At 49.6% G+C, this 27,666-nt stretch overlaps 1 protein-coding gene across 1 annotated transcript in view; it reads left to right on the top strand.

The window, feature by feature from the left end:
- alox12 (arachidonate 12-lipoxygenase) overlaps window positions 1-26,689 on the top strand; it is a 43,042-nt gene extending 16,353 nt beyond the window's left edge. The window contains exons 3-14 of the mRNA XM_067972134.1: window positions 380-461; window positions 5,477-5,599; window positions 6,157-6,263; window positions 9,647-9,816; window positions 13,326-13,469; window positions 14,190-14,393; window positions 15,667-15,753; window positions 15,851-16,020; window positions 17,615-17,736; window positions 19,815-19,915; window positions 21,883-22,053; window positions 25,325-26,689. Of these exons, the coding sequence (XP_067828235.1) occupies window positions 380-461; window positions 5,477-5,599; window positions 6,157-6,263; window positions 9,647-9,816; window positions 13,326-13,469; window positions 14,190-14,393; window positions 15,667-15,753; window positions 15,851-16,020; window positions 17,615-17,736; window positions 19,815-19,915; window positions 21,883-22,053; window positions 25,325-25,504 (1,661 nt within the window). The 3' untranslated portion in view covers window positions 25,505-26,689. The remainder of the gene's footprint in view (window positions 1-379; window positions 462-5,476; window positions 5,600-6,156; window positions 6,264-9,646; window positions 9,817-13,325; window positions 13,470-14,189; window positions 14,394-15,666; window positions 15,754-15,850; window positions 16,021-17,614; window positions 17,737-19,814; window positions 19,916-21,882; window positions 22,054-25,324) is intronic.
- Window positions 26,690-27,666: the final 977 nt, after the last annotated feature.

The raw sequence follows: 27,666 nt of genomic DNA on the forward strand, positions 1-27,666 counted from the left end.
TTATAGAGAATAGAAACCCCAGTGTATATTAGAGGGAATAGCAGCCCCTGTGTATATTATAGGGAATAGAAACCCCAGTGTATATTATAGGGAATAGCAGCCCCTGTGTATATTATAGAGAATAGCATCCCCTGTGTATATTATAGGGAATAGCAGCCCTTTTGTACATTATAGGGAATAGCAGTCCCTGTGTATATTAATAGTAGTCCCTGTGTATATTAATAGCAGTGTCTGTGTATATTAACAGCAGTGCCTGTGTATATTAAGAGCACTCACTGTGTATATTAATAGCACTCCCTGTGTATATTAATAGCAGTGTCTGTGTATATTAATAATAGTCCCAGTATATTATGCTTGAGCAATCCTTTGGTTTCCACAGCAAAGCGACCCTCCGATGACAAGTTGCCCGTATTTCAATCCCATCGTCAGAAGGAACTGGAGGAGAGACAGAAGCTGTACAGGTAATGGCGATCGGTGAGATACATGGTGATCGGTTTCGATACATGGCGATCGGTGCGATACACGGTGATCGGTTTCGATACACGGCGATCGGTGAGATACATGGCGATCGGTGAGATACATGGCGATCGGTGCGATACACGGTGATCGGTTTCGATACATGGCGATCGGTGAGATACACGGTGATCGGTTTCGATACATGGCGATCGGTGCGATACACGGTGATTGGTTTCGATACATGGCGATCGGTGAGATACACGGTGATCGGTTTCGATACATGGCGATCGGTGCGATACACGGTGATCGGTTTCGATACATGGCGATCGGTGAGATACACGGTGATCGGTTTCGATACATGGCGATCGGTGCGATACACGGTGATCGGTTTCGATACACGGCGATCGGTGCGATACACGGTGATCGGTTTCGATACACGGTGATCGGTTTCGATACATGGCGATCGGTGAGATACATGGCGATCGGTGAGATACACGGTGATCGGTTTCGATACACGGTGATCGGTTTCGATACACGGCGATCGGTGAGATACACGGTGATCGGTTTCGATACATGGCGATCGGTGCGATACATGGCGATCGGTGAGATACACGGTGATCGGTTTCGATACACGGCGATCGGTGAGATACACGGTGATCGGTTTCGATACACGGTGATCGGTTTCGATACACGGCGATCGGTGAGATACACGGTGATCGGTTTCGATACATGGCGATCGGTGCGATACACGGTGATCGGTTTCGATACACGGCGATCGGTGAGATACATGGTGATCGGTTTCGATACATGGCGATCGGTGCGATACATGGCGATCGGTGAGATACACGGTGATCGGTTTCGATACACGGTGATCGGTTTCGATACACGGCGATCGGTGAGATACACGGTGATCGGTTTCGATACACGGCGATCGGTGCGATACACGGTGATCGGTTTCGATACACGGTGATCGGTTTCGATACACGGCGATCGGTGAGATACACGGTGATCGGTTTCGATACATGGCGATCGGTGCGATACACGGTGATCGGTTTCGATACACGGTGATCGGTGAGATACACGGTGATCGGTTTCGATACATGGCGATCGGTGCGATACACGGTGATCGGTTTCGATACATGGCGATCGGTGCGATACACGGTGATCGGTTTCGATACACGGTGATCGGTGAGATACACGGTGATCGGTTTCGATACACAGTGATCGGTTTCGATACACGGTGATCGGTGAGATACATGGCGATCGGTGCGATACACGGTGATCGGTTTCGATACACGGTGATCGGTTTCGATACACGGTGATCGGTTTCGATACATGGCGATCGGTGAGATACACGGTGATCGGTTTCGATACATGGCGATCGGTGCGATACACGGTGATCGGTTTCGATACACGGTGATCGGTGAGATACACGGTGATCGGTTTCGATACATGGCGATCGGTGCGATACACGGTGATCGGTTTCGATACATGGTGATCGGTGCGATACACGGTGATCGGTTTCGATACACGGCGATCGGTGCGATACACGGTGATCGGTTTCGATACACGGCGATCGGTGAGATACATGGTGATCGGTTTCGATACATGGCGATCGGTGCGATACATGGTGATCGGTTTCGATACATGGCGATCGGTGCGATACATGGCGATCGGTTTCGATACACGGCGATCGGTGCGTTACACGGCGATCGGTGAGATACATGGCGATCGGTTTCGATACATGGTGATCGGTTTCGATACATGGTGATCGGTTTCGATACATGGTGATCGGTGCGATACATGGTGATCGGTGCGATACACGGCGATCAGTGAGAGACACGGCGATCGGTGTGATACATGGCGATCGGTGCAACACACGGCGATCGGAGAGATACGCGGCGATCGGTGCGATGCACGGCGATTGGTGCGATACACGGCGATCGGTGCGATGCATGGTGATCTGTGCGATACACGGCGATCGGTGCGACGCACGGCGATCGGAGAGATACGCGGCGATCGGTGCGATGCATGGTGATCTGTGCGATACACGGCAATCGGTGCGACGCACAGTGATCTGTGCGATACACGGCGATCGGTGCGACACGCGGCGATCGGAGAGATACGCGGCGATCGGTGCGACGCGCGGCGATCGGTGCGACGCGCGGCGATCGGTGCGACGCGCGGCGATCGGTGCGACGCGCGGCGATCGGAGAGATACGCGGCGATCGGTGCGATGCACGGTGATCGGAGAGATACGCGGTGATCAGTGCGATGCACGGCGATCGGTGCGATGCACGGCGATCGGAGAGATACGCGGCGATCGGTGCGATGCACGGCGATCGGTGCGATGCACGGCGATCGGAGAGATACGCGGCGATCGGTGCGATGCACGGCGATCGGAGAGATACGCGGCGATCGGTGCGATGCACGGCGATCGGAGAGATACGCGGCGATCGGTGCGATGCACGGCGATCGGTGCGATGCACGGCGATCGGTGCGATGCACGGCGATCGGTGCCATACACGGTGATCGGTGCGACGCGCGGCGATCGGAGAGATACGCGGTGATCGGTTTCGATACACGGCGATCGGTGAGATACACGGTGATCGGTTTCGATACATGGCGATCGGTGCGATACATGGTGATCGGTTTCGATACATGGCGATCGGTGCGATACACGGTGATCGGTTTCGATACATGGCGATCGGTGCGATACATGGTGATCGGTTTCGATACATGGCGATCGGTGCGATACATGGCGATCGGTTTCGATACACGGCGATCGGTGCGTTACACGGCGATCGGTGAGATACATGGCGATCGGTTTCGATACATGGTGATCGGTTTCGATACATGGTGATCGGTGCGATACACGGCGATCAGTGAGAGACACGGCGATCGGTGTGATACATGGCGATCGGTGCAACACACGGCGATCGGAGAGATACGCGGCGATCGGTGCGATACACGGCGATCGGTGCGATGCATGGTGATCTGTGCGATACACGGCGATCGGTGCGACGCACGGCGATCGGAGAGATACGCGGCGATCGGTGCGACGCACGGTGATCTGTGCGATACACGGCGATCGGTGCGACGCACAGTGATCTGTGCGATACACGGCGATCGGTGCGACACGCGGCGATCGGAGAGATACGCGGCGATCGGTGCGACGCGCGGCGATCGGTGCGACGCGCGGCGATCGGTGCGACGCGCGGCAATCGGAGAGATACGCGGCGATCGGTGCGATACACGGCGATCGGTGCGATGCACGGCGATCGGAGAGATACGCGGCGATCGGTGCGATGCACGGTGATCGGAGAGATACGCGGTGATCAGTGCGATGCACGGCGATCGGTGCGATGCACGGCGATCGGAGAGATACGCGGCGATCGGTGCGATGCACGGCGATCGGTGCCATACACGGCGATCGGTGCGATGCACGGCGATCGGTGCCATACACGGTGATCGGTGTGATACACGGCGATCGGTGTGATGCACGGCGATCGGTGCGATGCACGGCGATCGGTGTGATACACGGCGATCGGTGCCATACACGGCGATCGGTGCCATACACGGCGATCGGTGTGATGCACGGCGATCGGTGTGATACACGGCGATCGGTGCCATACACGGCGATCGGTGCCATACACGGTGATCGGTGCGACGCACGGCGATCGGTGCGATACATGGCGATCGGTGTGATGCACGGCGATCGGTGCGATACATGGCGATCGGTGTGATGCACAGTGATCGGTGTGATGCACGGCGATCGGTGCGATACACGGCGATCGGTGCCATACACGGCGATCGGTGCCATACACGGTGATCGGTGCGATACACGGCGATCGGTGCGATACATGGCGATCGGTGTGATGCATGGCGATCGGTGCGATACATGGCGATCGGTGTGATGCACAGTGATCGGTGTGATGCACGGCGATCGGTGCGATACACGGCGATCGGTGCAACGCTCGGCGATCGGTGCGACGCACGGCGATCGGTGTGATGCACGGCGATCGGTGCCATATACGGCGATCGGTGCGATACATGGACCTGTGGGATGGCGGCTCGTTGGGTTCCAGGAGAAAGTTATTCTACAGTAAATCTTACAGTAAATCGATTCAGGCCTTTACCCTCCATGGGCTGCAGGGATTAACCTGCTAGGAGAATCTCCTCTGTCTGGCAGGCCTCCATCTGAAATCAATGTCAGGAAGCCTGAATGCAGTGTTTCGTGTGTATGAGTCCACAGCACAAAACTAGCCAAAGAATTGCTCTCTGAGAGCCTCCCAGTGTAGCCAGTGTGGGTTAACATTATATGATACAGTATATATGGACTTTGAGACATGACATGAGGTGAGTGTAGCATGCTTGGAGGAACAAGTGACTTTGGACCTATGGTCCTTTTATTGACTAGGAATTCCAAGGGATCAGAACCTCAGCCCTTCATCTGTTGAGAAGGGAGAAGGGGAAGAGGCAAAGTGCTGTGGTCTGATTCCGAGACCCTTCTCATTCTGGCCTTATATACCCAACTCCCCCCTCCCACCTGGGGGTGGGATAGAGTTGTCAACATTCTAGGATTGCCTCAGTCTCTCCAGTAATTGGAGACTAAGCTCCAGGACATTGCTGTGAGCATCCCAGGCCAAAAATCAATTAAAAAATAGTGGTTTTAAAACATTTTCTTTGAACACTTTTGTTTACTAGTTGTAAAAGAATTGGACGAGAATTGTCCGATCGAGAAACGAGGAGACTATTCCCTTTCCGATTGGCAAAGGAAAGTGGTGTTCCGTGAGGATGGACATGTCGGGCCACCAATGGCGGGAGTGTGGGGGCGGAGCGGTTGGAGGCAGGAGGTCATGTGATGAAACCTCCAGGAATGGTCCAACTAAAGTTGGCAACCCAAGGGTGGGAGGAGCCATGACCTCGTTCCCACAGCCCAGCCCCGTGATATGAGGGGAGTAAGTGTTTACCCACTGCCCACAGAATGTGCTGACATGACTTCCTTCGTGCGCTGTAGGTGGAAGGTCTGGAAGCATAAAGTGACCAAATGCATTGATGCTGAAACGGAGGACGACCTACACCCTGATGTAAAATTTGATAACGACAAGCGGTCTGATTTTGAATCTTCCTTACACATAGCGTGAGTATCATGGTCAGGCACTGCTCCCCCTGCAGGCGGCAGTCAGAATACGCAAACAGGAAGGAGGACATTACAGGCAGGGAGGGGACAGAGAGGGTCCCGTTGGCCAAAGGCTTTCGGAGAAACAACCCAGAATGGCTCAGTAAGTCCTGGCATGGACTCGACCAAATGGATGAGGAAGGATGCTGAGTTAGCTGATCTCCACCAACCCGTCACTTGGGGTGCTACCCTTGAGCTAGGATGGGGAGAATTCAATCAGGGGATCGCCACCTGTGCAAGGTGTGTGGCTATTGGGCTCGGCTTTGGCGCCCTCCATGGTCAAATAGCCCGATGACTATCCAGCCACACACTTGAAGAATGGCCCCTTTGGGTGAGATATTGGAGGAACCATGGGCTCAGCAAGAGTTGGTGCCTTCAGGGGAGGAAGGGGAAGTGGGGGGAGGGGGGGAAATGAGAGGGAGGGGACAACGTGAAACAAGCATCCGTGGGACAGGCGGTAAGGAGCAGAGCATAAGATGTGGTGCTGAAGAGGTTTTAACCATTGTCCATTTGCTCAGTTTAGGGGAACTTTTCCTGAAGAAGTTTGTGAACATGTTTGGAAACTCCTGGAATAATCTGGAAAGCTTTCAGCGAATCTTCTGGAGAGTTAAGAGTCCGACAGGAAGTAAGAGATTGGAAATTGTATTGACTAATACAACAACTGTGATTGGGAAGTCTATAGACTAAGACCGTGACACTAAAATTGGGAATTCTATTGACTAGTACAACGGCCCTGAGATTGGGAATTCGAATCATAGAATCAGGGAAGGATACAACACAGGAGGAGGCCATTCGGCCCATCGTGCCTGTGCCGGCTCTTTGGTAGAGCTATCCAATTAGTTCCACTCCCCTGCTCTTTCTCTACAGCCCTGTAAATTTTTTCCCTTCAAATATTTATCCAGTTCCCTTTTGAAAGTCACTATTGAATCTGCTTCCACCGCCCTTTCAGGCAGCGCGTTCCAGATCATAACAACTCGCTGCATAACAACTGTTTTTCCTCATGTTGCCTCTGGTTCTTTTGCCAATCACCTTAAATCTGTGTCCTCTGGTTACCGACCCTTCTGCCAGTGGAAACAGTTTCTCCTTATTTACTCTATCAAAACCCTTCATGATTTTGAACACCTCTATTAAATCTCCCCTTAACCTTCTCTGCTCTAAGGAGAACAATCCCAGCTTCTCCAGTCTCTCCACATAACTGAAGTCCCTCATCGCTGGAACCATTCTAGTAAATCTCTTCTGCACCCTCTCTAAGGCCTTGACATCCTTCCTAAAGTGTGGTGCCCAGAATTGGCCACAATACTCCTGCAATACTGAGGCCTAACCAGTTGTTTTATAAAGGTTTAGCATATTTTCCTTGCTTTTATACTCTGTGCCACTGTTAATAAAGCCCAGGATCCCATATGCTTTTTTAACAGCCTTCTCAACTTGTCCTGCCACCTTCAAAGATTTATGTACGTACACCCACAGGTCTCTCTGTTCCTGCACTCCCTTTAAAATTGTGCTATATAGTTTATATTGCCTCTCCTCATTAAATGTATCACTTCACATTTCTCAACGTTAAGTTGCATCTGCCATGTGTCTGCCCATTTCACCAGTCTGTCTATGTCCTCCTGAAGTCTGTTACTATCCTCCACATTGTTTACTACATTTCTGAGTTTTGTGTCATCTGCAAACTTTGAAATTATGTCCTGTATACCCAAATCCAGGTCATGTATATCAAAAAGAGCAGTGGTCCTAATACTGACCCTTGGGGGATACCACTGCACACTTCCCTCCAGTCTGAAAAATAACCGTTCACCACTACTCTCTGCTTTCTGTCCCTTAGCTAATTTTGTATCCACGCTGCCACTGTTCCTTTAATCCCATGGGCTTTAATTTTCCTAATAAGTCTATTATGTGGTACTTTATCAAATGCTTTTTGAAAGTCTATATACACAACATCAACCACACTACCCTCATCAATCCTCTCCGTTACTTCATCAAAGAACTCAATTAAGTTAGTCAAACATGTTTTGCCTTTAACAAATCCGTGCTGACTTTCATTTATTAGCCCATTTTGTCTGGGATTATTGTCCCTAGAAGTTTCCCCACCACCAATATTAGGCTGACTGGCCTATGATTGCCAGGTTTATCCCTCTCCCCTTTTTTGAACAGGGGTGTAACATTTGCAGTCCTCTAGTCCTCTGGCATCACCCCCATATCTAAGGAGGGTTGGAAGATTGTGGCCAGAGCCTCCGCAATTTCCACCCTTACTTCCCTAAATAACCTAGGATGCATCCCATCCGGACCGGGTGACTTTTCTACTTTGAGTACTGCTAACCTTTTAAGTACCTCCTCTTTATCTATTTTTATCCTATCCAGTATTGCTACTACCTCCTTCTTGACTGCTACATTGGCAGCATCCTCTTCTCCAGCGAAGAAAGATGTAAAGGGCTTTTCAAAAAAGAAATGTGGGAAGGTGAGGCCAACACAGAGTAATGGTGCAAGAGGACATTGTTTAGAATGGGGAAATCCACCCACAATACCTGTGACTCCATGATGTGACAGGAGCAGAAGGTCCACGCAAAGCAGCAGTTTTAGAGTTACACCAAGTAATGGCATAGAGACATAGATAGAGATAGGTTCAGTGAGTGGGCAAAAACTTGGCAGATGGAATATAATGTGGGAAAATGTGAACTTGTCCACTTTGGCAGGAGGAATAGAAAAGCAGTATATTATTTAAATGGAGAGAACTCTGAGGTACAGAGGGATCTGGGTGTCCTAGTACATGAATCACAAAAAGTTAGTATGCAGGTACATCAAGTGATTAGGAAGGCAAATGGAATGTCATCATTTATTGCAAGAGGAATGGAATATAAAAGTAGAGATGTTTTGCTACAGTTGTACGGGGCATTGGTGAGACCACATCTAGAATACTGTGTGCAGTTTTGGTCTCCTTATTTAAGAAAGGACATAATTGCTTTGGAGGAGGTTCAGAGAATGTTCACTCGACTGATTCCTGGGATGAGGGGGTTATCTTTTGAGGTAAGGTGGAACAAGTTGGGCCTGTATACACTGGAGTTTAGAAGAATGAGAGGTGATCTTATTGAAACATATAAGATCCTGAGGGGACTAGAAGGGGTAGATGCTGAAAGGATGTTTCTCCTTGTGGGAGAGACTAAAACTAGGGGCCACAGTTTAAAAATAAGGGGTCTCCCATTCAAGGTGGAGATGAGGAGAAATGTTTTCTCTCAGAGGGTCGTGTGTCTGTGGAACTCCCTTCCCCAGAGAGTGGTGGAGGCAGGGTCATGGAATATTTTTAAGGCTGAGTTAGATAGATTCCTGATTAACAAGGGAGTCAAAGGTTATAATAGGTAGACGGGAAAGTAAGGTTGAGGTCACAATCAGATCAGCCATGATCTTATCAAATGGCAGAGCAGGCTCGAGGGGCCGAATGGCCTACTCCTGCTCTTAAGTCGTATGTATGTAAACAGGCCATTCGGCCCATCAGATTCACGCTGGCGTTTATGCTTCACATGAGCCTTCTCCCACCCCTCTTCATCTAGCCCTATCAGCATATCCTTCTATTTCTTTCTCCCTCATGTGTTTATCTAGCTTCCCCTTTAATGCATCTCTGCTATTTGCCTCAACTACTCCTTGTGGTAACGAGTTCCACATTCTCACCACTCTCTGGGTAAAGAAGTTTCTCCTGAATTACTTATTGGATTTATTAGTGACTATCTTATATTTATGACCTCTAGTTTTTGGTCTCCCCCCACAAGTGGAAACATTTTCTCTATCTCTACCCTATCAAACCCTTTCATAATTTTAATGACCTCTATCAGGTCACCCTGATCTTTTCTAGAGCTTAAACACAGCAAGAAGAGAGAGGTCCCACTCAATGTGCGGGATATCTCTTTCTTACATTTAAGACTATGGGACAATTCAGTAGAATGTGCTTCTCCTTTAAGGAACACTGCTCCTTTAATGAATTTATTTCCCCCCCTGTCCCACTCTTTTCCTGCCCAGATTTCGTGGTGAGTCACTGGAAGGAAGACTGGTTTTTTGGCTACCAGTTCAAGAACGGCTGCAATCCGTGTTTGATAGAGAAGTGCAGGGAGATTCCAAAGAAGTTTCCAGTAACAAATGATATGGTTTGCAAGTCACTCGGGGGATCTACACTGCAACAGGAAATTCAGGTGTGTGTGTGTGTGATGTCACTTCCCTACATTACACAGTGACTACACTTCAAAAAAAAACTTAATTGCCTGTGGAACACTTTGGGACGTCCCGAGGATGTGAAAGGCGCCATATAAATGCAAGTTCGTTCTTTTTTCTTTTGTTTCCGACGCCGGGGTGGGAAGGGTCCCTTGAAACTTCCGAGAGGAATTGAAATGGAGACGAACAGTGACTTACTTACGAGTGTACGAAATTGACGGGCAGAGAGAAAAGACCAGCTGATCTATCAAGCCTGCCCCGCACACCATGATGGCCAGGATATTGTGACTCCTCTTTCACCCTTCATAGCCCTTCCTAGTCAGTAAATTAGATTATTATCTAGACCCAAATGGGACATTGAGCCAACCCATCATCAGAGCCCTCTTGACCAGAAACTTAACTGGACCAGCCACATAAATACTGTGGCTACAAGAGCAGGTCAGAGGCTGGGTATTCTGCGGCGAGTGACTCACCTCCTGACTCCCCAAAGCCTTTCCACCATCTATAAGGCACAAGTCAGGAGTGTGATGGAATACTCTCCACTTGCCTGGATGAGTGCAGCTCCAACAACACTCAAGAAGCTCGACACCATCCAGGACAAAGCAGCCCGTTTGATTGGCACCCCATGCACCACCCTAAACATTCACCCCCTTCACCACCGGCGCACTGTGGCTGCAGTGGGTACCATCTACAGGATGCACTGCAGCAGCTCGCCAAGGCTTCTTCGACAGCACCTCCCAATCCTGCGACCTCTACCACCTAGAAGGACAAGAGCAGCAGGCACATGGGAACAACACCACCTGCATATTCCCCTCCAAGTCACACACCATCCCGACTTGGAAATATACTGCTGTTCCTTCATCGTCGTTGGGTCAAAATCCTGGAATTTCCTACCTAACAGCACTGTGGGAGAACCTTCACCACACGGACTGCAGCAGTTCAAGAAGGCGGCTCACCACCACCTTCTCAAGGGCAATTAGGGATGGGCAATAAATGCTGGCCTTGCCAGCGACGCCCACTTCCCATGAACAAATAATAAAAAAAATCAGGAAGTTTGTTAAAAAGGAGAGTTGAGAAGAATAAGACAGTGGCCTATCTCACCTCTGGTCCAGACAGGAGACGGTGACATCTCCTCTCTCTGAACGGGTTTGGAACAGTCTCAACCCAGTTGGAAGTCGATCCTGGACCCACAGTACCAAACTACCCCTGCAACCTCTGACAATCTTACTCAGAGAGCCAGAGGGTGGCAGAGGTATGGGAAATGGAGGAATGTCAGACTGGCACAATCGGGCAGGGGTTTTTTAACCTGCAGCGCCATGCCCCAGCAAGGTTGCCAACCCTCCAGGATTGTCCTGGAGTCTCCAGGAACTAAAGGATAATCTCCAGGACACCGCTGAGAGAAACCCAGGAGAGAAATTAGAGGGGCAGTAAAAAAAATAAAATTGTGTTTTCTTCATTTTCTACAAACACTTTCGTTTATTGGTTGTAATAAATATTGGAGATGGGCCAAAAGAAAAGGCTGTTTGACTGACAGCCAAGAATCGTTCCAATTGGGTATTGAAAAGTCTGTTCGCTTTCTGATTGGCGTGGGGAGGCGGTGAGCGTGGACGCGCGGGGCGAGCAACGGCAGGAGCGTGGGGGCGGGAGGTCATGTGATGATACCTCCAGGAATAGGTCCAACCAGAGTTGGCAACCCTAGGCCCCAGCAACTCAGTGCTATTTACCTGTAGATCTCTGACTCGCTGGCCCACCGTTAACGAGCAACTGGGTTGAGGCTGTTCCGAACTCGTTGAGAGAGGAGATGTCACTTTGTCTGTCAGGACCGGAGGTGAAAGGCCGGTGTCTCATTCCACTTAACTCTCCTTTTTAATAAACCCTGATCTCCTGAGGGTGCTGATGGGGTGACTCAATACCTAATTCCCCTTTGAATTTCTTGGGCCTCGAGGTTTGAAATGTTTTTTTTGGCACTGTTGTCTTGTTGGTGGTTCAATCGTAAATCCTAAATCAAAACACCGAGATCTGTTTGAGGCGGCAACTTGAGGTAGCTACAAATTAAGAAACCATGGATTTCAAGAAGTAAGAAAGAACTTTCATTTACTTAGCAGCTTTCACATCCTCAGGATGTCCCAAAGCCCTTCATAGTCAATAAATTAGATTATTATCTTGACTCTCAGAGTAAAAGGACATTGGCAAAACCTGTGTCATCTTCTTGATAGAAATTCCCTTTACACTGTCCCATCAAACACTCCCAGGGCAGGTACAGCATGGGTTAGATGCAGAGTAAAGCTCCCTCTACACTGTCCCATCAAACACTCCCAGGGCAGGTACAGCACGGGTTAGATACAGAGTAAAGCTCCCTCTACACTGTCCCATCAAACACTCCCAGGGCAGGTACAGCACGTGTTAGATACAGAGTAAAGCTCCCTTTACACTGTCCCATCAAACACTCCCAGGGCAGGTACAGCACGGGTTAGATACAGAGTAAAGCTCCCTCTACACTGTCCCATCAAACACTCCCAGGGCAGGTACAGCACGGGTTAGATGCAGAGTAAAGCTCCCTCTACACTGTCCCATCAAACACTCCCAGGGCAGGTACAGCACGGGTTAGATACAGAGTAAAGCCCCCTCTACACTGTCCCATTAGATACTCTGTGGGCAGGTATAGCACAGGTTAGATACAGAGTAAAGCTCCCTCTACACCATCCCATCAAACACTCCCAGGGCAGGTACAGCACAGGTTAGATACAGAGTAAAGCTCCCTCTACACTGTCCCATCAAACACTCCCAGGGCAGGTACAGCACGGGTTAGATACAGAGTAAAGCTCCTTCTACACTGTCCCATCAAACACACCCAGGACAGGTACAGCACGGGTTAGATACAGAGTAAAGCTCCCTCTACACTGTCCCATCAAACACTCCCAGGGCAGGTACAGCACGGGTTAGATACAGAGTAAAGCTCCCTCTACACTGTCCCATCAAACACTCCCAGGGCAGGTACAGCACGGGTTAGATACAGAGTAAAGCTCCCTCTACACTGTCCCATCAAACACTCCCAGGGCAGGTACAGCACGGGTTAGAAAGAGAGTAAAGCTCCCTCTACACTGTCCCATCAAACACTCCCAGGGCAGGTACAGCACGGGTTAGATACAAAGTAAAGCTCCCTCTACACTGTCCCATCAAACACTCCCAGGGCAGGTACAGCACGGGTTAGATAGAGAGTAAAGCTCCCTCTACACTGTCCCATCAAACACTCCCAGGGCAGGTACAGCACGGGTTAGACACAGAGTAAAGCTCCCTCTACACTGTCCCATCAAACACTCCCAGGAAAGGTACAGCACGGGTTAGTAATTTTTTTCCACCTGAATTCCCGATATTTGTGAAGTTCTGTGTCAGGGTCGCTAAAGACAAAACTTCGTCCCCTGTTGGTGAATCCTGTCTCATTCCTGCTCGATGTACAAACAGTCTGTGGACTTTTCTTCGTTTGACGCAGAAAGGAAACATTTTCATCGTGGATTACAAGATCTTGGATGGAGTTCCTGGCAACGTAATAAGAGGAAATCAGCAGTACATTGCAGCACCAATCTGTCTTCTGTATCAGGACCCAGAGAACAGGCTGATGCCCATCGCCATCCAGGTAGGAGAGGGTACAGGTCCGGATTCATAAATATCATCGCCTTCTGTACGAGGCTCCTCACAGAGTGGGCCACTCTATCCTCAGAGTGGACAACTTAAGATAAAGGGATAGACAGAATGAAACACAGAGATAGAAAGGCACACACAGAGCAGGGAGAAAGAGAGACAGATAGGCCTACAGAGAGAGAGAGAGAGAGAAACACCCAGATAGAAAGACATATAGAGCGAGACAGATAGACAGAGAGAAAGAGAGAGAGAATCACAGAGAGACGGAGAGCAGAGAGGAAGAGGCATACAGAGACAGACAGATAGAAAGACACCTACAGGTCAGAGAGAGAGAATCACAGAGATAGAAAGACATAAAGATGGGGGGGTGGGGAGTAGCGGAGAGGGGGAGAGAGAAAAAGAGAGGCAGACACATACAGGAGGATATATAGGCAGAGGTCACACAGAAAAAGAGAACCAATGAGATAGACAGCGATGGGGAGAGAGAGCAAGGAAGTGACAGAGAGAATGAAAGCAGGTGAGAAGAAAAAGACAGAAAAACAGGTTTAGAAAGCAGACAGAGAGAGGAAAAGAGAGAGCTAGAGGGAGACAGACAGGCAGAGAAACAGAGAGAATGTGTGAGTCAGCACCTTCGGGAGGTGGGGAGCAAAAATCAGGGGGAGAACGACCTTTCCAGTTCAGTCTCTCAAATTCACTTATTTCTTGACAATGACAGCTTGGCCAAACCCCGGGATTCAATAATCCCATCTTCCTGCCCTCGGATTCGGAAAATGCCTGGCTCCTGGCAAAGATCTGGGTGCGGAGTTCCGACTTCCAGCTGCATCAGATCGTCTCCCACCTGTGCGGAACCCACCTGCTGGGGGAAGCGTTCTGTGTCGCGACGCTGAGACAGCTGCCTGCTGTGCACCCTGTGTTCAAGGTAAGGGGGATTGGGAGAACTGAATTCTGCGGGCAAATTAATCCAGTCATGTAAGTACTTTTCTAAAACACTTCTAATATCCCAAAGCACTTTACAACCAATGAAGTATTATTGAAGTGAAGTCACTGTTGTAATGTAGGAAAACACAGCAGCCAATTTGCACATAACGACCAGCAGTGAAATGAATACATCAGATCATCTGTTTTTTTTAGTGATGTTGGTTGAGAGATAAAAATCAGCCCAGGACACTCCCTGCTGCTCTTCTTCAAGATAGTGGCCATGGGATCTGTCACGTCCACCTGATAGGGGCCCTCAAGTTAACATCTCACCCGAGAGACGGCAAACATTCAACAGTGCAGCACTCCCTAGATTATGTGCTCAAGTCTCTGGAGTGGGGTTTGAACCCACAACCTTCTGACTTAGTAGCCAGGGTGCTACCCACTGAGCCACATTAGCGAACTGGTTGGTTTTACACCAATCTGGCACCTTTCATTGTCATTTCTTCTTGGTGGGATTTGAAGTCAATGGGGATGCTTGTCCAGTGCCATAACCATTAGGCTACTGTACCCAAGTACATAGGGTGCTTCCTCGGTAAAATTATGACTCTGCCCCAATGACATTATAAATGGGCACTGGGCCTTACAATCCATGCTCAGTGATTAAAGGCCCCGTTAGCTTTTGTACCAAATCTTGAACTAATTCTCCCTTCTAAACAGCAGACTTTATCTATCTGTGAAGCCACACCTTATGGCCAACAGAGCAGGCCATAAGTTTGAGTCATCGAGGTGGTCCGAGCCTGGAAGTTGGAGAGAGGAGAGTGGCAAGGCCGAATCCAGGGGCTGGATTTTCCTGATCTGCCCCCCAACCCTACCGTGTCCCGGGCCCAGTTTCCTGGGTCGGGGTCGTTTTCTCTTCATGCTGAGCTGCCGGTTAGGATTTCCGCCAGCAAGTGGGAGCCTGCCAGCGGCCCCCAGGAAGGTACATGCGATGCCACAGCGGAACAAAGACAGCTCCCGATGGTCGACCAAACCTTGGGCTTGTCAGGGACAAAGGGGAGGGAAGTTCAGGTTGAGTGAGGAGGCAACAGGGAGGCCTCCAACCCAATATCACCCCCTTTTCCGGCGATTTTGAGGTAGCAGAAGGGACATATCCATCCCCTGGTGTCATAGGGAGCCTGAGTTATGAGGAAATATTGCAGTTACAACATGGTCCGCAAACCTTGCTCTGGATTAAGTGACCTCACGACACTTTCTTGCCTCTCTGCTGTTTGCAGCTCCTCACTCCACACACGAGGTACACGCTGGAGATAAACACCCGGGCCAGAAGTGACCTCCTGGGCAAGAACGGCGTTATTGCCAGAGTAAGTCACCCCTCCCTCTTCCTGCCTTCAGAATGCGCGGGAACCCTCGATGTTCTTTGAACGAGTTCCTTTCCCCTTTTAACTTTCCGATCTCAAGGTGGTCGCCTCCGGAGGGGCAGGTCAGGACGTGATCGCGCAGAAAGCCTTTCAGTCGTTCACCTACAGAACCATGTGCCTGCCGCACAACCTGGTGAAGCGTGGTGTCGAGGGGCTAAGAGAATACTATTACAAAGAAGACGGCCTCCAGCTCTGGTTTGCGATAAACAAGTAAGCTCCTCATAAGAAACTAGGGAGGTAGGATTACAACTTTCACAACCTCAGGACGTCCCAAAGCGCTTTACAGCCAATGAAGTACTTATTGAAGTGTTGCCACTGTTGTAATGTAGGAAACGCGGCAGCCAATTTGCGCACAGCAAGATCCCACAAACAGCAATGTGATAATGACCAGATGATCTGTTTTAGTGATGTTGGCTGAGGGATAAAATATTGGGAGAACTCCCCTGCTCTTCTTCGCGATAGTGCCATGGGATCATTTACGTCCACCTGATAGGGCAGACGGGGCCTCGGTTCACAGTCTCTCCGAGAGTGTTCTTCTTGTGCGGTGAGAGGGGGAGTGGGGAGGAAAATGGATGGGTGGGTCAGCTCAGGTCTACTCAATCTCAAAAGGGCACTTCCTACTGCACCAGTGAGGCCTTTCCATCTTCTGCACCACCCATTGGCGGACAGGCCAAATCTCCCAATTACGATCAAATTTGTGCCAATTCCCTGGTCTTGCCGAAAAAGCAGTTGGATTAAGAAAGTCCCGGGCGTTTTTTTTGCAGCCTGGGAAGCCTCGGTCTGCCCACGAGACCCCCAGGGTGCAGGGGAACTGGGACGAAACAGCAAGAGAGGGGTGGGACGGGAGGGAGAAAGGCAGAGTCTCAGTCCTTGTGCTGCTTCTTCAGGGACAAACCGGCCGAATTGACCTCTGAGGGTCTGCGGAATTGTGCTGGTCGGTGCTGTCCTTTGTAGACGGAAATCCTGGAGGTTTTAGGCCAATTGTCCTGGGGTTTCAGCAAAAAAAAAATCTTACATAGAATTACATAGAATGCTATTCATAGTTATTGCTGTCCCTTGGGAGATCAAATAAATCGGGGAGAGTCGGAGAGAGCTGGTGGTACGTGGCTTGTTAAAAGGGATGGGCTCCATTGGCCAGCTAGCCTTTCCTCCTGCAGTGATTTTTTAATAATGTTCACCACTAACTAGCCAAAGGGGGTGTGTGATTGGCTCCCTGCTCTCTGCCAATGGCCCTCTGAGGCCTGTAGACAACACTCTCTCTGATTCCCTTAAGTTAAAGATGAGAAAAAACAGATAAAAATGAAAATCTTGCATTTATATAGCGTCTTTCACCGCCTCAGGACGTCCCAAAGCGCTTTACAGCCAATTAAGTACTTTCTGAAGTGTAGTCACTGTTGTAATGTAGGAAACGTGGCAGCCAATTTGCGCACAGCAAGCTCCCACAAACAGCAATGAGATAAATGACCAGATAATCTGTCTTTCAGTGATGTTGGTTGAGAGATAAGTATTGGCCCAGGACACCGGGGAGAACTCCCCTGCTCTTCTTCGAAATAATAGCCGTGGGATCTTTTAATTCCACCTGAAAGACAGAGGGGGCCTCGGCTTAACTTCTCATCAGTCGGCACCTCCGACAGTGCAGCACTCCCTCAGTACCGCCTAGAATTCTGTGGCTCGTGGGTGAGGTCCCGCTGGTCTGCCAGTGCCTCTGGAGAACCTCGCCCCCTTCCACCTCAGCAAGTGTCAGCACTGGGCGCGGGGGAGAAAATTGGCGGGGAAAACATCTAACGACTGACTTGTTCTCCAGGTATGTCAGAGGCATTGCGGGACTCTACTACAAAAGTGACCAGGAAGTGCTCGATGACAATGAGCTTCAGGCTTGGCTTAAGGACCTGGTGCAGGAGGGATTTCAGGAACTTCCCGGAATTGGTAACTGAAAGCAATTGTTTGAGGAATATTTGGGAAGAGGAGCAAATGCATGGGTGTAGAGAGGCACCGTGTGAATCTGGGGAGAGGTAGATGGCACTGCCAGTGCCTCAGTGGTGAGGTGTACCTCCCAGTGAACCATACAGGTCAGGAAGGTCCCTGTTTGATCACCTAGTTCCTGCTCAGCCAGGGCAGTTGCTGGAACAGTCCAATTGGCAGGGAGAGGGAGGGAGAAATTATCAGCCGGGGGTTACTGCTCATCATGACCGTCCGGTGACCCTAGCTCGGCTGTGATGCCAATCATGGTTGAACGGCCTGCTGATGCTCACTATTCAGGCTCCTACCTGAAGAATGGCCACTTGGATGAGGTATTGGAGGATGGTCAATGCCTGTGAAGCCAGTGGCTTAGGCCGGATGCTTCTCGGGGGAGGGGTGGGGTTGGTGGTGTTTGGCTATGGGTTTTGCCAGAACAAACAAAACAACTTCAAAAGGTCTATATTTCAAATAGGAATTTCACGGTAAGGTTCAAATAGAAACATTATTACTTGCGTTAATTTAACGATTCAAATAAACAACAACAACTTGCATTTATATAGCGCCTTTAACATAATAAAACATTCCAAGGCGCTTCACAGAAGCGATTATCAAACAAAATTTGACACCAAGCCACATAAGGAGATATTAGGACAGGTGACCAAAAGCTTGGTCAAAGAGGTAGGTTTTAAGGAACGTCTTGCAGGATGAGAGAGAGGTGGAGAGGTTTAGGGAGGGAATTCCAGAGCTTAGGGCCGAGGCAGCTGAAGGCACGGCCGCCAATGGTGGAGTGATGGAAATTGGGGATACGCAAGAGGCCAGAATTAGAGGAGCGCAGAGATCTCGGAGGGTTTTAGGGCTGGAGGAGGTCACAGAGATAGGGAGGCAAGCACTCATTTCGCACAACTGCAACAGAGCAAACCGTGATTGGCCCGTAAAGGGCCAATGACCTCAAATTTTCAGCCAATTAATATCCTTTGACCTGAAAATTTTCAAGAGGTGACAGGTCAGAAGGCACAGCCGCCATTTCATTACAGCTCAGGCAATGGTTAGAGTGAAGCAACTCATTGCCCACCCCCGTCCCTCGTTTACCCAGGCCCGACTACAGGCCTTCCCCAGTCCCCTACAGCCGAATGTCCATGCACTCCACTGCCCTCCCAAACACCAACAGGGAGCCATGCACCACCCAACCTCAATGACCAACAAGGCCTTTGGCCCATCCTTCTCGGCTGGCCCACAGCCCCCTCAATCCTGTCAATGTGGCGGCCAGCAATGCCACGCAAATGCGCAGAACTGTGTGAAGACCCTCAGCAGATGCGCCACTTGATCTGCGCTGTATCGTGATCCAAGAAAGCATTTCAATTTTATACAACTCAGCGTCCAGAGGGATAGAATTGAAAAGTAGAGAAGTCATGTTAGACTTGTATCGAACCTCGGTTAGACCACACTTGGAGCACTGGGCACAGTTCTGGGCTCCATATTACAAAAAGGATATTGAGGTACTGGAGAAGGTGCAAAAAAGATTTACAAGGATGATACCAGACCTGAGAGGTTCTAACTATCAGGAAAGTCTGAACAGGCTGGGGCTCTTTTCTCCAGAAAAGAGAAGGCCGAGGGGTGACCAAAACTAGGGGTCATAAATATAAGATAGTCACTAATAAATCCAATAGGGAATTCAGGAGAAACTTCTTTACCCAGAGAGTGGTGAGAATGTGGAACTCACTACCACAAGGAATGGTTGAGGTGAATAGCATAGATGCATTTAAGGGGAAGCTAGATAAACACATGAGGGAGAAAGGAACAGAAGGATATGCTGATAGGGTGAGATGAAGTAGGGAGGGAGGAGGCTCATGTGGACAATAAACACCGGGATAGACCAGTTGGGCTGAATGGCCTGTTCCTGTGCTGTAAATTGTACGTGACAAAAAAAAGCAAAGTGAAAGGACTCGGGTCATTGGAGCCGCTGAAGAGAGCCCCTCGCGTGTCCTCCAATCCGATCATCGTTGTGTCTCTTCTGATGTTTTTTTTTTTGTGTGGGGTTGTTTCAGAAATCCCAGTGACCTTTCACACCAGAGACGAGCTGATCATGTTCATCACCATGGTGATCTTCACGTGCTCCGCGCAGCACGCTGCCGTGAACAACGGGCAGGTAGCAACTTTACGGCCACTTACTCTACTTACAACATCAGCGGGACGTAAGGCTTTGGTTTAACACCCCCTCTCCCCTACCCGCGCTCCCTGGTGACCCTTGTTGGTGAGTCCAATGGCCCAATGTGGAAATGAAACATCAATCACCAAGGTCCCTGGTTCAGACCCCTGGTCTGTGCAGAGTTATCTGATCTCAGCCTGGGGGGGGGGGCCAGCAGAGTTAGGGTGCTATGCTTGCCCTCGGCACCCATAGACCGGGGGGGGGGGGGGAATCCAGTGATGGCACTGCACGCACATTCGGGAATGGCTGGTGATGCCCCCAGTAATTGAGTAGTCTGAGTGGGCAAGGGATGGCATGGGGCACCTATGGGAATGGAGCCCAGCTTGGAGAGAACGGGACAGATTTTTGTGGTCGTGTAGGATCACCTGGGCACAGGGGGACTGGAGGTAAATCAGAACGGGCGGAGTCGGTGAGGATGGGGGTGAGGGTCAGGGTCGGAGGATAGGGTGAGGGGCGGAGTCAGGAAGGGCGGGATCAGGGGGGATGGGGTGAGGGGCGAGGTCAGGGAGGATGGGGGTGAGTGGCCTGGGTAGGCAAAATGGGGGTGAGTGGCGGGGTCGGGAAGGGCGAGGTCAGGGAGTTTGGGGTGAGTGGCAGGGTCAGGAAGGGCGAGGTCAGGGAGGATAGGGGTGAGGGGCGGGGTCAGGAAGGGCGAGGTCAGGGAGGATAGGGGTGAGGGGCGGGGTCAGGGAGGATGGGGTGAGGGGAGGGGTCAGGAAGGGCAGGGTCAGGGAGGATGGGGTGAGGGGTGGGGTCAGGAAGGGCAGGGTCAGGGAGTATGGGGTGAGGGGAGGGGTCAGGAAGGGAAGGGTCAGGGAGTATGGGGTGAGGGGAGGGGTCAGGAAGGGCAGGGTCAGGGAGGATGGGGATGAGGGGCGGGGTCAGGGAGGATGGGGATGAGGGGCGGGGTCAGGGAGGATGGGGGTGAGGGGCTGGGTCAGGGAGTATGGGGTGAGGGGAGGGGTCAGGAAGGGCAGGGTCAGGGAGGATGGGGTGAGGGGTGGGGTCAGGAAGGGCAGGGTCAGGGAGGATGGGGATGAGGGGCGGGGTCAGGGAGGATGGGGGTGAGGGGCGGGGTCAGGAAGGCGGGGCCAGGGAGGATGGGGGTGAGGGGAGGGGTCAGGGAGGATGGGGGTGAGAGGAGGGGTCAGGAAGGCGGGGTCAGGGAGGATGGGGGTGAGGGGTGGGGTCAGGAAGGCGGGGCCAGGGAGGATGGGGGTGAGGGGAGGGGTCAGGGAGGATGGGGGTGAGGGGAGGGGTCAGGGAGGATGGGGGTGAGGGGAGGGGTCAGGAAGGGCAGGGCCAGGGAGGATGGGGGAGGGGGGAAGGGTCAGGAAGGTGGGGTCATGGAGGATGGGAGTGAGGGGCAGGTCAGAAAGGACGAGGGAAAGAGGCGAGAGGAACTTTGTACGGTTAAACCTGATACTGTGGTATCAGACCCCACCTGCCATGCTTGTTGTTGGCATCGAATCAAAGAATCTTACAGCAAAGAAGGAGGCCATTCGGTCCATCCTGCCTGTGCTGGCTCGCTCTGAAAGTGCTCTTCCTTTAGTCCCATTCCCCTGAACTTTTCCTATTCTCTTTTAAAAAAAATCTTTTTCAAATATTTCTCCACTTCCCTTTTAAAAGCTATTCTGGATTCTGTTTCGCCCACTGTTCCTGATCAGACATTCCATGTCCGAAAAATCCACTGCGTTAAAAGAAATTCTCCTAACTTTTCCCTTTGTTCTGTTGACGATGATGTTAAATTTAGGCCCTCCAGTTACTGACTCACCGACCAGTGGAAAAAGCTTTTCCCCAGTTTTACCTTCTCAAAATCCCTTATAATTTTGGACACACCTCAATCGGATTTCTCAATGTGGTTGTTTGACACGATACACTATAACCCTTGACCTTTCTTCTGGCAGTATGACTGGTGCTGCTGGGTACCAAACAGCCCCTGTACAATGAGACAGCCTCCCCCCACCAACAAGGACGAGATCTCAACAGAGCACCTCATGGAAACCTTACCCGACATGAGCCAGTCTGCCGTGCAGATGGCATTTACATGGCACTTGGGCCGACCGCTTCCCAACAAGGTAAGGAACCCACGGGCCGAGTAGTGACGTCTCTCAGTATTTACTCACATGTATATTGTGTGGAAGTGTGTAGACGTTTGTATTATATAGATGTGTGTGTATAAATGTATTATATGTGTGTATGTATTATTTGTGTGTATTATATTGATGTGTATGTGCATACATGTTATGTGAATGTGTGTGTGTTATATGGATATTGTATGTATATTATATGGATATATGTGTGTATATTATATGGATATTGTATGTATATTATATGGATATATGTGTGTATATTATATGGATATTGTATGTATATTATATGGATATATGTGTGTATATTATATGGATATTGTATGTATATTATATGGATATATGTGTGTATTATAGGGGCTGTGTGCATTATATGGATGTGTGTTTGTGTATATGTCCCATGTGTGTATATGAGGTGTGTCTATATGTGGTATGTGTGTATGTGGTGTGTGAGGCCAGCCAAGACCAATCCTATCCACACGCATGCATAAACACACAAATACATATACATCTATACAAAACACATGCATACATACACCCATATAATACACACCACCATATAACACACACACCCCATATAAAACACACACCACCATATAACACACACCCCCCATATAACACACACCCCATAGAAAACACACACCACCATATAACACACACCCCCCATATAACACACACCCCATAGAAAACACACACCACCATATAACACACACCCCCCATATAACACACACCCCCCATATAACACACACCCCCCATATAACACACACCCCATAGAAAACACACACCACCATATAACACACACCCCCCATATAACACACACCCCCCATATAACACACACACCACCATATAACACACACCCCCCATATAACACACACACCCCATATAACACACACACCCCATATAACACACACACCACCATATAACACACACCCCCCATATAACACACACCCCCCATATAACACACACACCACCATATAACACACACACCCCATATAACACACACCCCCCATATAACACACACACCACCATATAACACACACCCCCCATATAACACACACACCCCATATAACACACACCCCCCATATAACACACACACCCCATATAACACACACCCCCCATATAACACACACGCCCCATATAACACACACACCCCATATAACACACACACCCCATATAACACACACACCCCATATAACACACACACCCCATATAACACACACACCCCATATAACACACACACCCCATATAACACACACACCCCATATAACACACACACCCCATATAACACACACGCCCCATATAACACACATCCCATATAACACACACCCCCATATAACACACACACCCTATATAACACACACACCACATATAACACACACCCCATATAACACACACCCCATATAACACACACACCCCATATAACACACACACCCCATATAACACACATCCCATATAACACACACCCCCCCATATAACACACACACCCCCATATAACACACATCCCATATAACACACACACCCCATATAACACACACCCCATATAACACACACACCCCATATAACACACACGCCCCATATAACACACATCCCATATAACACACACCCCCATATAACACACACACCCTATATAACACACACACCACATATAACACACACCCCATATAACACACACCCCATATAACACACACACCCCATATAACACACACACCCCATATAACACACATCCCATATAACACACACCCCCCCATATAACACACACACCCCCATATAACACACATCCCATATAACACACACACCCCATATAACACACATCCCATATAACACACACACCCCATATAACACACACACCCCATATAACACACATCCCATATAACACACACCCCCCCATATAACACACACACCCCATATAACACACATCCCATATAACACACACCCCCCCATATAACACACACACCCCATATAACACACACACCCCATATAACACACACCCCATATAACACACACCCCATATAACACACACACCCCATATAACACACACACCCCATATAACACACACACCCCCATATAACACACACACCCCATATAACACACACCCCATATAACACACACCCCATATAACACACACAACCCATATAACACACACCCCATATAACACACACCCCATATAACACACACACCCCATATAACACACACACCCCATATAACACACACACCCCATATAACACACACCCCATATAACACACACCCCATATAACACACACACCCCATATAACACACACACCCCATATAACACACACACCCCATATAACACACACACCCCATATAACACACACACCCCATATAACACACACACCCCATATAACACACACCCCATATAACACACACCCCATATAACACACACACCCCATATAACACACACACCCCATATAACACACACACCCCATATAACACACACATCCCCATATAACACACACACCACATATAACACACACACCCCATATAACACACACCCCCCCATATAACACACACACCCCATATAACACACACCCCCCCATATAACACACACACCCCATATAACACACACCCCCCCATATAACACACACACCCCATATAACACACACCCCCCCATATAACACACACACCCCATATAACACACACACCACCATATAACACACACACCCCATATAACACCCCCCCCATATAACACACACACCCCATATAACACACACACCCCATATAACACACACACCCCATATAACACACACACCCCATATAACACCCCCCCCCATATAACACACACACCCCCATATAACACACACACCCCATATAACACACACACCCCATATAACACACACACCCCCATATAACACACACACCCCATATAACACACACACCCCATATAACACACACCCCATATAACACACACACCACCATATAACACACACCCCATATAACACACACACCCCATATAACACACACACCCCATATAACACACACACCACCATATAACATACACACCCCCATATAACACACACACCCCCATATAACACACACACCCCATATAACACACACACCACCATATAACACACACCCCATATAACACACACACCCCCATATAACACACACACCCCATATAACACACACACACCCATATATTACAAACACCCATATAACACACACAAATACATACATACATATTTGTGTGTGTAATGCGTGCGTCTATAATAAGATCCAACTTTAACACAAACTGTTGATTCAGGTGTTGCTGGGCTGTTTTGACGAAGATTACTTCACAGAGGAAGGAGCCAAAAAAGTCATCGCAGAATTTCAGGAAGAGCTGAAGCAAATTGAGAGAGAGATTCAGGCGCGTAACGAGGGCCTGCCCTTGAAATACCAGTACCTGCAGCCATCCAGCATTGAAAACAGCATCAGTATCTGAGTGGGGGCCATCACTGCTCGCTGGGGACATCACTGCAGCTCTTTCCAACCCAATCAGGAACTGTTCCGACCCCAAATAACGTCAATCATAGAATCGTAGAAAATTTACGGCACGGAAGGAGGCCATTCGGCCCATCGTGTCCGCGCCGGCTGAGAAACGAGCCACCCAGCCTAATCCCACTTTCCCGCATTTGGTCCGTGGCCCTGCAGGTCACGGCTCTTCAGGTGCACATCCAGGTATTTTTAAAAATGAGTTGAGGGTTTCTGCCTCTACCGCCCTCTCAGGCAGTGAGTTCCAGACACCCACCACCCTCTGGGTGAAACATTTCTCCTCATTTCCGCTCTAATACTTCCACCAATCATTTTAAATCTATGCCCCCTGGTTATTGACCCCTCCGCTAAGGGAAATAGGTCCTTCCTATCCACTCTATCTGGGCCCCTCATAATTTTATACACCTCAATCAAATCACCCCTCAGCCTCCTCTGTTCCAAGGAAAACAACCCCAGCCTATCCAATCTGTCATCATAGCTAAAATTCTCCAGTCCTGGCAACATCCTCGTAAATCTCCTCTGCACCCTCTCCAGTGCAATTACATCCTTCCTGTAATGTGGTGACCAGAACTGTGCGCAGTACTCAAGCTGTGGCCTAACTAGTATTTTATACAGTTCCAGCATAACATCCCTGCTTTTATATTCTATGCCTCAGCTAATAAAGGAAAGCATTCCATATGCCTTCTTAACCACCTCATCTACCTGTCCTGCTACCTTCAGGGATCTGTGGACATGCACTCCAAGGTCCCTCACTTCCTCTACACCTCTCAGTATCCTCCCATTTATTGTGTATTCCCTTGCCTTGTTTGCTCTCCCCAAAAAGGAAGTTGTGTTCACCCCCAGGCCTGAATACTACGCAGGGAGATGGCTGCAACCTCTTCAGCTGTCCTGGTCTTTGAGACCCTTCTTCAACTCTCAGCTCCTCCCTTAGGGAGCTATCTGTTCACTTAGTGATGTCTCCAAGTCCATCATGTAGATTTAAGCAGGTGGCTGAACACAGAACGGGAGGATGTAGGTTTAAATGAAGAACCCTCGACAACCATAGTGGCTGTGTAGATATCTACCATGTACACACACATCCCACATATACACACACATTCCACATATACACCATGGCCTAGAGGGGGAGGGGAAAGAGAGGGGGGGGGGAAGAGAGAGGGTGGGGGAAAGAGGGGCAGGAAAGAGAGGGGATGGAGAAGAGGGGAGGGGGAAAGTAGGAGAGGGGGAGGGGGAAAGGGGGGGAGGAAAGAAAGGGGGTGGGGAAAGAGGAGGATGAAACAGAGGGGGAGGAAAGAGGGGGGAAAGGGGGAGAAATAGGGGAGAAGGAAAGAAGTGGGGAGAAAGAGGGGTGGGGAGAAGGGGAGAGTGGGGGGAGGCCTCCCACAGCATCGAAATGAAGGTGGCCTCTGTACGCCAATATTTTGGGGGGGGGGGGAATTTCCACCCCCAACCTATTAATACCAGATGCCTGGGCCTTTAAACCCAGTGTTGACAGGAAACACTACACAATGAAACCAGCTCCCCAGAAAATGGAGTGGGATTGGGGGGGGGGGTGGTCACGCCAAGTCCGAGGACACCCTGTGTATGAATCATTGCCATTCAAGTGAGGGACTGGGGGAGAGGGACATCTGTGGAATCATAGCAGGTGTGAATCAAAGCTTCCGGGGAGAGAAACAGAGACAGATAGAGAGAAAAAATAATTGGAGGGCCAAATACATGTTTTGAACAGGGACCTGGAGAGTGAGACCTGTGCTTTTGCCACATGTAGAACTGCCTGTTCAGCGTGGAGGTTAACCATCTCAAGGGTCTATTCAAAAGAAGAGCAGGGGAGGCCTCCCAGTGTCCTGGGCCAACACTTCTCCCTCGACCAACGGCACCAAGAGAAAGGACACCAGTCATTCACCTGATTTCTTTTTTTGCTTGTGTGCACAAAATGGCTGTTGTGTTTGGACACGTATAACAACGACTGGCGTATCGACGCAGCTCGGCGATGATTGCAAGAGGTGTGGTAAGACGCCATAAATGTGACGTCTTTCCTAATGAACGTAGATCAATCCCCTGTACTCACAGAACGATAACTGTTAACATGACGTTACAGCATTTGGTATCTGC

This window comes from Heptranchias perlo, chromosome 35 (assembly GCF_035084215.1).
Source record: "Heptranchias perlo isolate sHepPer1 chromosome 35, sHepPer1.hap1, whole genome shotgun sequence".
NCBI lineage: Eukaryota > Metazoa > Chordata > Chondrichthyes > Hexanchiformes > Hexanchidae > Heptranchias > Heptranchias perlo.